This window comes from Dasypus novemcinctus, chromosome 6 (genome assembly GCF_030445035.2).
Source record: "Dasypus novemcinctus isolate mDasNov1 chromosome 6, mDasNov1.1.hap2, whole genome shotgun sequence".
NCBI classification, from domain to species: domain Eukaryota; kingdom Metazoa; phylum Chordata; class Mammalia; order Cingulata; family Dasypodidae; genus Dasypus; species Dasypus novemcinctus.
Genome location: NC_080678.1, coordinates 18,120,358 through 18,135,518, shown reverse-complemented (window position 1 = coordinate 18,135,518; position 15,161 = coordinate 18,120,358). Strand labels below are relative to the sequence as shown.

General features: G+C 37.3%; 1 protein-coding gene across 2 annotated transcripts in view; it reads right to left on the bottom strand.

Moving 5' to 3' along the window:
• MCMBP (minichromosome maintenance complex binding protein) overlaps positions 1-15,161 on the bottom strand; it is a 61,047-nt gene that overhangs the window by 20,416 nt on the left and 25,470 nt on the right. For both annotated transcript variants that reach the window (XM_012528855.4, XM_058298284.1), the window contains exons 5-8: positions 11,935-12,036; positions 5,455-5,599; positions 2,650-2,801; positions 1,034-1,134 (exon numbers count right to left, since the gene is read on the bottom strand). In XM_012528855.4, coding sequence (XP_012384309.2) covers positions 1,034-1,134; positions 2,650-2,801; positions 5,455-5,599; positions 11,935-12,036 — 500 coding nt within the window. The remainder of the gene's footprint in view (positions 1-1,033; positions 1,135-2,649; positions 2,802-5,454; positions 5,600-11,934; positions 12,037-15,161) is intronic.

Genomic DNA, 15,161 nt, shown 5'->3' with positions numbered 1-15,161 from the left:
GGAAGTACAAGATGAAGCTGAAAACAGCCTGTGCCATACAGTAAGTGCTCAAAAATAACAAGGTCAAGTCAAAAAGAACCAAGAGGCTTCCAAGAATCAAATCTGGGGAAATTCACACCTCAAAATAAATCATAGTAATAATGAATAAAATAAGAATCCACCAGTCCATACTGATATAAATTACTTTAAAAACCACAATAATAATCAGGTCAAACAAGAATCACCAGTTGATGCTAAAATAAGTAGATGAAAGTTTATTAAGAAATTGTATAGTTACAATTCTCAAAGTATTTCCCTCCAAATTATTTAATTATGAAATAAAAAGGAGTAACTTTACAGGTTAGAAACCTGGTAGACATCATCTTGACCAAGTGGCCAAAATCAACATTGGCAGTGATGGGACACACTGACATCGCGTGCCCCTGACGCTATGCATTAAGGATGCATTTTTTTCTGTGGCATTCCTGCATAATTTGAATCTAACCATGAGAAAATATCATACAAACCTGAACTAAGAAACATTCTACAAAATAACTGACAAGATGGTATTCTTCTCAAAAGTACCAAGGTCATGAAATACAAAGAAAGGCTCAGGAATTGTTCTACGTTACTGTAATGAGTGTCCTATTTGATGCTGAACCAGGAAAAAAAATTGCTAGAAAAGATTTAACTGAGTGAAATTTGAATATGGACTATGGGTTAGTGTATTGTGTATTCATGTTAAATTTCCTGATTTTGATATCTGTACTCTTGATTACAGAAGAGAAAGTCATTCTTCTTAGGAAATACTTAGAGGAACATATTTTGGAGTAAAAAGGCATGATGTCTGCAAGTTACTCTCAAGTGTTTCCGAAAAAAATGTATATATAGAGAGAGAACAAGTGAATGATAGAGCAAATGAGGCATAATATTAACCACTGGTGAATATGAGTAAAGGATAAAAGGGAGTTCTTTATAACCATTCCTATAATTTTTTCAGAAAGTTTGAGATTAGATAAAAATTTGTTACCCAAAAAAGAACAAATATACTCACCTTTCATCATTATTCAGTATACTTAGCACGGGATCCACAGAGAGTATGCCATATAACTCAAGAACATCGTTTACTTTGAAACGATCCCAATCTTCATAGACCTAACAAGAGACCACACAAAATCAAGCTGTTAGGACTAAATGATGCCCCAAAATTAAGGTTTCATCTGGAGAGAAAGTGAAAATTAAAATATCTTAGCATTTTACATCAGGAAGTGAAACTTAAGGATATCTAAAGCAACTCCTGTCTCATGAATTGAGACCAAAAGAGATATAATACTTGCCCCAAGTCACTCTGCAAGTTAGCAAGAAAGTTAAACACTAAAAAGCATAGGACTCCTGACTCCCAGGCCATACCCAGGTGGTATGATTGTTGGCAACGTACCACACTACCTTAAAGAAAAAAACTTTTCCCAAAGAAGGCCTGAAGTAAGTCTAGAAACATGTATTATCTCAAAATCTATTAACCACAACAAAAGAAGGGGGAGGGGAGAAACAAACAGGATTCTTAATTTAGGGCTTATTCATAAACTCTGCAACATTAGTAGATCCAACACAAAACCCAGGGTGACCGTGAACTTTTTCACAATAGAAAACAAACTTTCAAAGTTGTCTATCACAATGGACTTTAGTAACTACCAAAGTCTGAATTGGTATGATTTGATCTGACAGAAGAATGGCAGGAAAGAGTGTTAATTCCAGCCCTCGTGCCATATAACTGAAGTTCCATTTAAGTTACAACCATAAAATAAGAATGAAAATTCTCAATTGTCATTCTGAAACTTAACATTACTTGTTTACCTACCAATGTAAAAAAAAAACCCAAAAAACAGAAAAAGCAAAATAGAACAAAAGTATCAGGAGCTTTTTTTCCCCTTCTATTTTATTTACAAACAAGTGAAATTTGGATTCTGAAAGATAAAGAATGGTGAAAATGAAGACATTAGGAAGATAAATGAAGAAGAAAGTAGACATGAACCAAAAAGCTGTTCCAGCTTGCGCCCTACTCCTTTGTTTGAAATATTCTTGGGAGTCTTAAATGCTGTGGTAGGCAGAATAATGGCCTCCCAAAGATGTCCAAGTCCTAATCCCTGGAACCTGTGAATCTGTTATCTTACATGCCAAAGGGACTTTGTAGATGTGATTAAGTTAAGGACCTTGAGATGGGAAGATTATCCTGGATTATCTCATTGAGCTCAATATAATCACACCTGTCCTTGAAACTGGAGACCCTTTCCTGGCTGTCAGAGGGAAATGTGACCTTGGAAACATGGTCAGACTTGCTGGCTTTGGGAGATGTAGAAACACAGTCAGGAGCTAAGGAATGAAGGTGGTCTCATGAAGTGTGGGAAAAGGCAAAGAAACAAATCTTCCCCTACAGCTTTCAAATAGGAATGTGGCCTCGCTGACACCTTGCTTTTACCCCAATGAGACTCCAATCAAGATTCTAGCCCACAGAGATATAAAATAATACATTTATGTTGTTTTAAGTCACTAAGTTTTTGGTTATTTATTTCAGTAGTAATAAAACACTAATAAAAATGATGAGCTCTCTATTTTCATTTCTGAGACACACAACACATCTGTCAAGGTCAGGTGAATGAACAGTTTTATTACCTTTACAAGGCATGCAGGACCTTTCTCTCCTGGCAGGGGAAAGTTCAAATCAAAAGGATAAGAGAGGTTCAGGGAGCTCAGTTGTTGTCCAGTGCAAGCTTCAGTTTCTAAACGTTTTGGCTCTCCTGACCATTGAAGACTTCCAATACTTCCTAAAATAAAGAATACCATTTCATTTAGTAATTTCTAAGGCTTCCTGGAGAAAAATAATATCCCTCAAGTGCCTTTCAAGTTCGATATAAATGAGGCTTCTGAATTCACAAAGTTCCAAGTTGTTACCGTTTTAAAGGAAATAACATACTAACAAAGCCCTCTGTTTTACATAAAAGAGAACAAAGATAAACACAAAGATCTGAAAAATTTAAATGATCTTTCCTCCAGTAAATGGCCAAAAATTCCCCCATTAATTTTGTGTCAGTACTTCTAAAAATTAATATTCAATATAGTTACTTCGACATCTTTGATCTAAGCAGAATAGGGAAGCGGCTATGGCTCAAGCAACTGAGCTCCTGTTTACCACACAGAGACCTGGAGTTCGATCCCCGGGACCTCCTGGTAAAAAAAAAAAAAAAAAAGAATAAAAGCGCCCCTGACCTGCACGGTGCGGAGAGGCACAGGCCTTCACACCACAAAGCAATACACCAAAAAGACAATGACGCAAACAGACAGGGAAAAAAAACGACAAAAAAACAATACAGTGACAAATTCATCTGCAATCTTTATTAACACCCATGTACCAGGAGTCAGACTACTGCTGGGGACACAGAGATGAAGAGATAGCATATCTCTTGAAGCAGTTAAAATTTAGGGCTGATAACTAATCAGAATTAAAATACCGCCTGCCATACTACTCTGCAATAAAAAGGAATAAAGGATAGATACAAACAATAACTTGAATGGATCTCAAGGGAATTAAGCCGAGTGAAAAAAGTCATGAGGTATGTATGGTTCCATTTATATAACATTCTTGAAATGACAAAAATCATAGACATGGAAAACAGATCAGTGGTTGCCAGAGGGTTAGGAACTTGGGGAGGTGGTCATAAAAGGGCCCCCCATGGGGACCCTGGCTGTGAGAACCTGCCCTATACTGGCCTATGGTGTTCATACGAATCCACATGTAATAAACTACACAGAACTAAACACACACATACAAACGGGTGCATGTATTAATAGTGACATCGACTTAAAGGCAGTAGACTGTACTGAAGCCAATTTCCTAGTTACAATAATCTACTGTAATTAGGCGAGATGCTGCTATGGCAGGAAACTGGGTGAAGGGTACAGAAGATCTCTCTGTATTATTTCTTACAAAGGCATGTTAATCTCTACTTATCTCAAAATTAAAAAGTTAAAAAATATATATATCCTGAAAGATTACCTAGGAAAGAGCAAACACGTTAAACTTTACATAAAGGATGCACTCAAATGTATAGAAAGCCCAACAGCATGACTTTCAAACGAAAGGGAAAAAATCAGAAAGGAGCATCAACTGCCTACATGATAAAAAAAGAGAATTACTATACTTCCTGGATTCTAAGATGTCACTTATATTAAGATATATCATTAATTTTAATAACCATATGGAGGTAGCAGAGAAAAAGAAAGTATACTACCACATTTGTATGCATTGTAAACATTCCAATTTTTAAAACCTTAAAATATGCCTTAGCACTGAGGAAACAAAGTAATATGGGGTTATAAAGTAGAAGAATATATGGCTACAAGACATTCATTAGTGAATCTGTTTACCACTGATCATTAAATTTGCCCTTTCTACTCAATCTTAAAAAATACCAATTATCAAGACTGATTTGTTTTACCCCTTCTCCTTGTAACCTGACCTCTGATTAAAGGTGTTAATGAGAAAGTGACTGGCATATAAAGGAGAAATAAAAACAAAGAATCTATCTATCATAATAAAGAAATTGCTCATAAAGCTATGACTGGTGAAATCAATAATGACATATGCTGTTTCTGAAAATTTCTCATGTTTTTACAAAATATCAACCTTTGGTCTCCTGGCATTAATCAGAATGAGTTGTATTTTAAGCATGTTTTAGAAAATAAACCACTACAAATTGATATAAATACAACAAACAGAACTGTGAATTTCTAAGGGATATCTGCTTTTAAAGTTTAGAAATAAATCATAGAGTGTACCACTAGTTCATGTTTGTCCTCTGATAGTTTTAGTCTTTTTAACGATTGCAAAAAGAAAATTAAAAAAAAAAAAGTTTCCAGAGAAAAATAAAGTAATTTTTAGGGGAGAGTACGCTACACTTTTATTTGGCTTAAGAGCTGGGATAAAAATAAATATGAAGAAAGACAGAGGTCTTTTCCAGTTCACCATTTGAGAATCTTAAAAACTTTCAGCACAGCAGCCACTTCTCAAGAAATGACAACTGACAGTTTAGTTCTCAAGTACAGTCTGAGCAAAAAGTACTGTAAAAACTCTCAGAACTGTTTCTAAGTCTGATAAACTTAAAGGCAAGGTTGCCACATTACTGCTTTTTCCTAAATCTAGAGCAGAGGTTCTTAGTAAGGGTCTGTGAGCTTGAATTGAAATGCAAAAAAACATTATTCTTGTGGAGATGTGCTGCCGCGGGTGTGATCTATTTATTAAATAATACAGTGTAGTGTGGACTGAGTAAGGGGTTTGTAGTTTTCACGTGACTGGCAAATGGGGCCATGAAACAAAAATATTAGGAGCCCTGATCTAAAGCTGTGTTTGAAAACAATGAATTGTGGAAACAAATCTCCTGCAAGAGAGCAGTCTGGAGGAAAGCTGCTGGCACACACTACCTGCTGGTCTGGCACCTGCATGCTGCTCTTTCTGCTTGCTGGGCTGAAGATCCGTGTCTTCGTCATCTTCATAACTCCTCTTGTGGCGGCTGGGAGTGTAGGAGGTTGAGGGACTGACTCGAGCTTGGTTTGCATTAACATAGGCGTGAAATGAAAGGTTAAGAAAAGACGACATGAACTGAGGAATATCCTAAACTATGTTAATTATATGACTAATAAAAGATTACCTGTTTGGCAATTTGGTTAAAATGAAAATGTATTTTTAAAAGGAGACTAGACTTCCAGTTTTGGTCATGAAGGTAACAGGCATCATCTGTTCACTTCTCCACCCCCACTGTAAACAACTAGGAAACTGGACACAATACATGAAGCAACTGTTCAGGCCTTGGAAAACAGAAAGCATAACGTCACGATCCTTGAATGAGGAGAAGCACACCCGGCGAATTCCACGTTCTCCCTAGCTCTCTTTTGGGGGCATTGAAGAAAAGTGAAGGCCCTGCTCTTGCTGAGTGGAGACAGTTCAGGATAGCTGAAGCACCTTAACAGGAAGGAGTTGAAGATAGAAAGAGACCCAGGAATCTGTGCAGGTGGGTTACCTTGGCTGACAGTTAAGCTTTGGATGTACCAGCCAAAATTCCTTGGGGCCTAGCAAATAACAGCTGCTAAGAAGCTGGGAGCTTAAGTAGAGACTCTGGAGGTTATTCAGCAATTAAATTGGACCTTGCTGAACGACTTGGGTATTTAGGTGCAAACAAGAAATGGCACATCGCATGAGTAAAGGGAAGCGGATGTGGCTCAATGGATAGGGTGTCCGCCTACCACATGGGAGGTCCGCGGTTCAAACCCTGGGGTTCCTTGACCCGTGTGGAGCTGGCCCACGCGCAGTGCTGATGCGCGCAAGGAGTGCCGTGCCACGCAGTGGTGTCCCCCACATAGGGGAGCCCCACGCGCAAGGAGTGCGCCCCATAAGGAGAGCCGCCCAGCGTGAAAGAAAGTGCAGGCTGCCCAGGAATGGTGCTGCATACACAGAGAGCTGACGCAGCAAGACCACGCAACAACAAAGAGACACAGATTCCTGGTGCCGCTGATAAGGATAGAAGCAGTCACAGAAGAACACACAGCAAATGGACACAGAGAGCAGATAAGGGAGGGGGAAGGGGAGAGAAGTAAATAAAAAATAAACCTTAAAAGAGGGACGACATCCTACACAGTAAGGGTTACGCTACTCTCACTGTAACAAAATCCAAAACCATGTCTTGACAAGATAAAAGCGCTCTGCCAACAAATTACCTGCCTGCCAGAATAAAATGCAACATTCTTGACAAAAATCTAACCTCTTTACAATATATCAACACACAATGAAGTATAAGATATGTGAAGAAGCAGGAATGTGTGACCCATAATAAGAATTAAAAACAGGCAACAAAACAAACCGAGAGATGACCTAGTATTGGAATTAGTAGGAAAGGACATTAAAACAGCAATTATAAAATTCGCAATTTAAAAGAAAACATGGATATAATGAGTGGACAGATAAGGAATATCAGCAGAGAAATGGAATCCATGAAAGAAAACCAAAGGAAAATCTAAATTTGAAAAAACAAAATACCTGAAATTAAAACAAAATCATCACTGAAAGGGCTTAAAAGCAGATTGTGAGTGAAAGAAGAAAAATCAGTGAACTTGAGAACAGGTCAATATTAACTATTTAAACTGAAGCAAAAGCAGAAAAATATATTAAGAAATAAGAGAGAGAGAACAGAGCCTCATTCACCTGGAGAAGATGAAAGAGAGAATGGGACAGAATAATTATTTGGGGAAATAGTGGCTGAATATATTCCAAATTTCTTGAAAAAGATCAACCCAATAATCCAAAAAGCTCAACAAAATCCAAGCAAGATAAACACAAAGACAACTACACATAGGCACATCAGTCAAACTGCTGAAAACCAAAACAAAGAATCTCAGAAGCAGCCAGATGGGAAAAAAAGACACATTACATACAGAAGACTAATGATGATTCGCTTTTTATCAAAAACAATGGAAGTCAGATTGTACACTTTGGATAGATTATACGGTATGAGAATATACCTCAATAAAACTGCTTTAAAAAGCAAAATAAGCAATGGAAGCCAGAAGACAGTGGAACAGTATCATTAAAGAAACAGACTGTTCAGAGCAAAAGTAATAGTGTATCTTGGGCTCTATAATGTCTATTAATATAAGTACAAGTGAAATGACAATAGCACAAACAATGGAAAGTGGATAAATGGAAATATACTGTTGTAAGTTTCCTTTATTTTATGTTAAGTCTTATAATATTAATTTAAGGAAGGCTGGGATAAGTTCAGGGCATATTATAATCACTACAGCAATCACTAAATAAAGAGATTTGGCTAAAAAGCCAGAGGAGATAAAATGGAATACTAAAAAAATCTGATTAACCCAAGGGACTGCAGAAAAGAAAAAAAGGGAAAAAAAAGAATAAAAAATAGCAAGATGGTAGAAATAAAGCTGACTATATCAATAGTTATATTAAATGTAATTGGACCAAGAATTCCAAATAAATGGCAGGGATAGATTCTCTTTACAAAATAACATGCTATAATATACAGATTAATTGACAGTATAAGTAAGAGCAAAGATACATGTAAATGTTAACTTAAGAAATAACCATATTAATAACAGAGTAGACTTCAAGTCAAGGTGTATTACCAGAGACAACAACATTATTGTAATAGTAAAAGTGTTCATTCTTCAAGAAAACAAAACAGTCTCAAATATTACGTACCTAATAAGAGAGTTCTGAATTGCATGAAGCAGTACTAAAAGGGGAAAGAAATAAATCCACAACCATAGTTGGATATTTTAACACCCCTTTCTCAGTAACTGATAAATTAGAAAATATTTTGAACTGAATGATAGTTAAAACATAACAAATAATAATATGTGTGATACTACTAAAGTAATGATTAGAAAGAAATTTATAACTTAAAATTCTATTAAGGGAAGCGGATTTGGCCCAACAGATAGGGAGTCTGCCTACCACATGGGAGGTCCAAGGTTCAAACCCAGGGCCTCCTGACCCGTGTGATAAGCTGGCCCATGCACTGTGCTGATGTGTGTAAGGAGAGCCCTGCCACACGGGGCTGTCCCCCACATGGGGGAGACCCACGTGCAAGGATTGCATCCTGTAAGGAGAGCCACCCAGCGCGAAGTGTAGCCTGCCCAGAAATGGCGCTGCACATACGGAGAGATGACGCGGCAAGATGACGCAACAAAAAAACGAGACACAGATTTCAGGTGCTGGTGATAAAAATATAAGCAGACACAGAAAAACACACAGCGAATGGACACAGAGAGCAGACAACTGGAGGGGGCAGGGAAGGGGAGAGAAATAAATAAAAAATAAATCTTTACAAAAAAAATTCTATTAGGGAAAAAGGAAGACTTGAAATCACTGATCTGTGCTTCTACCTTAAGGAGCTAGAAAAAGAAAAAATTAAAACCCAACTAGCTCTCTCTACCTAGAAGAGCTAGCACTAAATCTTGGTGTGTATTTCTATCTTTCACTCCCATTTCTCAAGGAGCTCTGTTCTCCCATTTCTCAAAATAAATTCTTTTTACTGGCCTAACTGAAAAAAAAAAAAAAAACAGAAAAACAAAGAAACAAAAGCAACTAAAAAGAAAGGTAAAAATAAAAGCAAAAGTCATTGAAATAAAAAACAGCCAGAGTAAATTAAAATCAAAAGCTGGTTCTTTGAAAAACTTTCTAGCAACACAGATTAATTAAAAAAAGAGAAAAGCTAAAGTTATTGGGACTGAAAGAAAAGATCATTGCTAGATATCCCACAGATAGCAAAAGAAAATTTTATGAAAAACTCTGTATATAAATAAACTCAACATCTGAGATTAAATGATTTTGAGGCACTCCTTGGAAGATATGACTCATCATGATTAACACAAGAAAATACACCTGTTAAAAATATTGAATTAAGATGATGTAACAAAAAGAAGCACAGATTTCTGGTGCCACTGATAAAGATAGAAGCAGTCACAGAAGAACACACAGCGAATGGACAGAGAGAGCAGACAAATGGGGGCGGGGGAGAGGGGAGAGAAATAAAAAATAAATCTTAAAAAAATTAAATTTAATTTAAAAAATATTGAATTAGTAAATAAAAACCTTCTCACAGAGATAATGCCAGGCCCAGAAGGCTTCACTGGTGAATCGATCAAACATTTAAGGAAGAAATAATACCAAACTTATATACACTCTTTCACAGAAAACAGAGGCAGGATCACTTCACAACTCATTTTCTGAGGCCAAACAGTGAAAACTAAAACCAGCTAAGAATATAAGAAAATTGCTGACCAATAACCCTTGTTAAAGTAGAAACAAAACCGTTCACCGAAGTATTGACTACCTCCAGTAATATCCAGAAAGGATACTACATCTTGATCGAGTGAGTTTTATCCCAGAATTGCAAGGTTGGTTTTAAAACTGGAAAATCAATCAGTTCACCAAATAAAGGAGAAAAGCTATATGATTATTTTAACAGAAGTAGAAGAAGCATTTGACAAAATTCAACATCCATTCATGAAAAGACTTCCAGACAACTAGGCATAGAAAGAAATTCCTCAAACTGATAGAAGACTGCTATGAAATCAGACAGCTAACATCAGTGGAAAGACCAGAGTGCAGATCTCATTTATATGGAAAACTGATTTTTGACAAATGTGACAGCATTTCTGTAGGGAAAAAATTCTTTGCAAAATATGGTCCTGAAACAACTGTCTATCAGATGGAAAGCAGTGAATCTCTTCCCCCCTCCCCTCCTCCCATACTATAATGCAAGTTAATTCAAGATAGACACAGGCCTAAGTGTAAAGGAAAACACATGGGGAAAACCTTCACAGCTTGCAGGCAGGCAAAGATTCTTAGGACAAAAAGAGCACTATTCATAAAATTGTAAAAATAAATTGGACTTTCAACATTAAAAATGTTTGCTCATCAAAGAAACCATAACGAGAACTAAATATACAACTCAAACAATGGGAAAAAAATATTTCCAAGAATCCAGTATAAAAAATTATTGCAATTTGATAATAAAAAGTCCAGAAACTCAATAAAAATTGGCAAAAGACAGATATTTCACAAAAGAAGATAAATGCAGAGTCAATAAGCACATTAAAATATTTTTAACATTAGTCATTGAGAAAATGGAAATTAAAACCATGAGTTACTGCTTCACACTCACTAGAAGAGCTATAATTAAAAAGACTGACTATACCAAGTGTTGGTGAAGAAGTAGAGCAACTGGTGGGAGTACAAAATCACACAACCACTTTGCAAAAGTGGTAGCTTCTCATAAAGTTAAATATATATTTTTCACATGATCCAGCAATTCTATGCCTAGGAGTTGACCCATGAAATGTGAAAACATGTAATAACAAAAGACTTACACTTGAATATTCATAAAAACTTTATTCAGAATAGCAAAAAATTGGAAACAATCCAAATGTACATCAATTAGAGATTAAACAAATAAATACCACTCAGCAATAAAAAGAAATGAACTACTAAGACATATAACACGAATGAATCTCAAACACATTATGTTGAACAAAAGAAGTCAAATTCAAAAGACTACATGCAGGAAGTGGATGTGGCTCAAGCAGCTGAGCACTGGCCTACCATTTGGAGGTCCGGGGTTCAGTTCCCAGTACCTCCTAAAAAGGAAGACAGAAAGCAAACAGCAAGTGCAAAACAATAAAGAGGGGGAGGGGGAAATAAATAAAATAAATCTTAAAAAAAAAAAGACTATATGCAATGATTCTATTCATATGACATTCAAGAATAGTTAAAACTAAGCTATGATGAAAGAAATCAGAATAGTAGGTGCAGGGGAGGGGAGTGGTAAATGGAAAAAAGACAGAGGGGAACTTTCTGGGGTAACAGAGATGTTATTTACCTTGACCGGGTGTAAATTTTATGGGTTTATGTATTTAATGTAAATTGCTGACCTGAACCCTTCAAATATGTGCACTGGAGTATATGTGAACTATACCTGCAAAAATTACTAACCAAAAGAAATAAATAAAATGAGATCGATGTTTCATAGAAACTCCTCTCAGAAGAACTAACATGTTATATTCCTTTAAGAGCATTTGTGAATTCTAATTTGAGATTTTTAAAAATCTTGATATTTTTTAATCTATCTCAATTTTTTTACCAGTTTCACATAGGACTGTATGATAATTGTCATTTCTCAATGATGCTTAGTTAGAGTGATTATAGGTTTTCCTATTAGCACAAATGAACACATTTTATTAAAATCAAGTCAATCTTTGTAAATGAAGGGAAAAAAATGTTTTTTCCATCTAAGTTTTTCGAAACTTGCAATTTCAGTTGGTCTTTACAGTTAAAAAAATAATCAGGAACCATTCAACACATAAGAAATTTCAGATAAAGGATATTTCTTTTACCCATGTTGATTCCCCAGGTACTGGAACACAATAGAAAGTCTGTCTTTCCAAGGTGGTAGTTCGTGGAGAGTTTAAATCAACTTCCTGTTGAGGCTGTAATGCACACAAAAACTGTAAGGATTACTAAGAAATTTTTTAGAAGTTAAGCAACCAAAATTTCCCCTTTTTTATACAACCACAGTATTTCACCTTAAGGGTTAACTAAATTAACAAGCAATTACTAATTCCAAGCTATCATTTTTTAAAAAGAAAACTGGCATGTCATTTCAAATGCAATAATCAAAATACTACCCTCTCTCTCAAATCCATAAAACAGTACACTAGGTTAGAAAATTATTTTAATCTATTTTCTCAATATTATTTTCAAAGAAAAGGCATATAGTAATCCCACTGTCTTTTTCATAGAAAAAAAAATGGAATGGGCCTATAAAATAGGAATTTAATGAAATTCAATAACTAGGTAGGTCTGAGATGGGATTTAAAAGTCAGATGTTACTCCCTAGAAATATTTCAAGTATACTGAGAAAAGCCTAAGAGGTAGAAAAGACCCAAGAAACATCAAGTGCAAGCCTGAGATAACATGTATAGGCTGGTTTTTTGTTTGTTTCTTTCCAGTCCCCTTTTCCTAAATGGTGCTTTTATGTATGATTCATTAACAGCATACACAGTCTCTGGTAGTGCTATAGATGGAGAGTCTCATCTATTTTATTAGCCTCTTTCCAGATACTGAGATTACTGTGTCAGTGACACATTTTCAAGTACTAGAAGAAATTACGTATTAATATATTACCATAACCTGAGTTATGGCTCCTTAAGCAAGGGATGCAATAAGCATTTATGAGGTGATCTGTTAGACTTGGCAGTTTTTACCTTAGCGAGCCATTCCAAGAATCAATTCTTTGGGAGAAAGGTCTTTTAGGAGACTTGAAGGGCATCATGTGTATAATATAAATCAAGTCCACCTTTCACATGAGTCTACTACTCTAAACAAATGCAGAATGTTACAGTTTTAATATAATCTTTGAGGCAACCTTTCAAATTGGGCTGTTCTGTCCAGATCTGCCCTCTGAACTAGACTACTTGATTCAATTGGGAACTTCTACTGTGAATTAACAGACTGCTATTAGGCATTATAAATCAATCTCTTAAGGTTTGGGAAAACAGAAGTCAGTATCCCAAAATGTAAAAAGCCACAGGTAACCTAATCAAATTAAGATTCTGGATCTGCAAAGCAGAGAACTAGATACATAACACAGAAGGGTCCACCAAGGTCCCACCTTTCTGAGGCCCTGCCAAAGCACCTGGTCAACCCCACAGTGATTTTCTTTTCTTTCCAATACTTGACATTTATAGCCTGTGTTTTTAATAGAATCCCTAGGAAAAAAAATATAGAGGGGAGGAAGCGGACTTGGTCCAGTGGATATAGGGCGTCCGTCTACCACATGGGAGGTCCGCGCTTCAAACCCCCAACCTCCTGGACCTATGTGGAACTGGCCCATGCACAGTGCTGATGTGTGCAAGGAGTGCTGATGTGTGCAAGGAGTGCTGATGCACGCAAGGAGTATGGAGCCACGCAGGGGTGTCCCCTGCATAGGGGAGTTCCATGCACAAGGAGTCCGCTCCATAAGGAGAGCGGCCCAGGCGCGGAAGAAAATTTAGCCTGCCCAGGAATGGCACCACCCACACGGAGAGCTGACACAACAAGATGACGCAACAAAAAGAAACATAGATTCCCGAGCCGCTGACGACAACGAAGAACACGCAGCGAATGGACACAGAGAGCAGACAACGGCGGGGTGTTGGGGGGAAAGGGAGAGTAAAAAAATATATAGGGGGCATTTTTTGTAAATATTTCTTTTGATATGCTGATAATAATTTTTGCTACTGAACTAGAAATACATTTTAAATTTCCCAGGGAAACGGACTTGGGCCAGTGGTTAGGGTGGGGGAGGTCCGCGCTTCAAACCCCGGGCCTCCTTGACCCGTGTGCAGCTGGCCCATGCGCAGTGCTGATGTGCGCAAGGAGTGCCGTGCCATGCAGGGGTGTCCCCCGCATAGGGGAGCCCCACGCCCAAGGAGTCCACCCGTAAGGAGAGCCGCCCAGCGCGAAAGTGCAGCCTGCCCAGGAATGCCGCCGCCCACACTTCCGGTCTGCGGCAACAGAAGCGGACAAAGAAACAAGACGCAGCAAATCGACACAGTGAACAGACAACTGGGGGAGGGGGGGAATTAAATAAATAAATAAATCTTTAAAAAATAATAATAATAAATAAATTAATTTCCCCTGCTTCCAACATGTTGAACAGGTACTGGATAGGAATTAAATTTAATTCTGCATGCTGTTCCCATTTTCTGAAAAGCAATGCAAAAGATAAAAAAATGTATTCTGATTCCTCTATAATGGCTTTTCTAGTAAGTTTGTACCTCAAGACTTCCCTTTCACAGTTATATACATCCAATGCTGTGTGTTCTTCCCTCTCCTATTATTGATATGTGAGAATTTCTACTACTTCCTTTTATCAAAGAAAGTTTATTTAAAGTATGTTTTTTCCCCTCTCATGAAAAAAGGGCAGCATTTAATTAAATTTAATTAAGTAAGTACTAAGCCCTAACTTAATCAGCCACCTTCATTTGAAAAGATTTTAGTATCACCTATTTTTTTATTTTTTATTTATTTCTCTCCCTTCTCCCCCCGGCCCCCGACCCCACCCCCATCTGCTCTCTGTGTCCATTTCCTATGTGTTCTTCTGTGACCACTTCTATCCTTATCAGAGGCACCGGAAATCTGTGTCCCTTTTCTTTGTTGCGTCATCTTGCTGCATCAGTTCTCCATGTGTGCGGCACCATTCCTGGGCAGGCTGCACTTTCTTTCGTGCTGGGCGGCTCTCCTTATAGGGTGCACTCCTTGCACGTGGGGCTCCCCTACACAGGGGACTCCCCTGTGTGGTACGGCACTCCTTGAGCACATCAGCACTGCGCATGGGCCAGCTCCACACGGGTCAAGGAGGCCCGGGGTTTGAAGCGTGGACCTCCCATGTGGTAGAGGGATGCCCTAACCACTGGGCCAAGTCCGCTTCCCTCACCTATAATGTTTTAAGTCATATAGATTGATATTCAGAAAGGAAGAGAATTAATTTTGACATTTACAATATTCCACCTTCTAAAAGATCTTTTGAAGATCAAAAAATTATAACAGAAAAGCTCTTATATAATAGAGA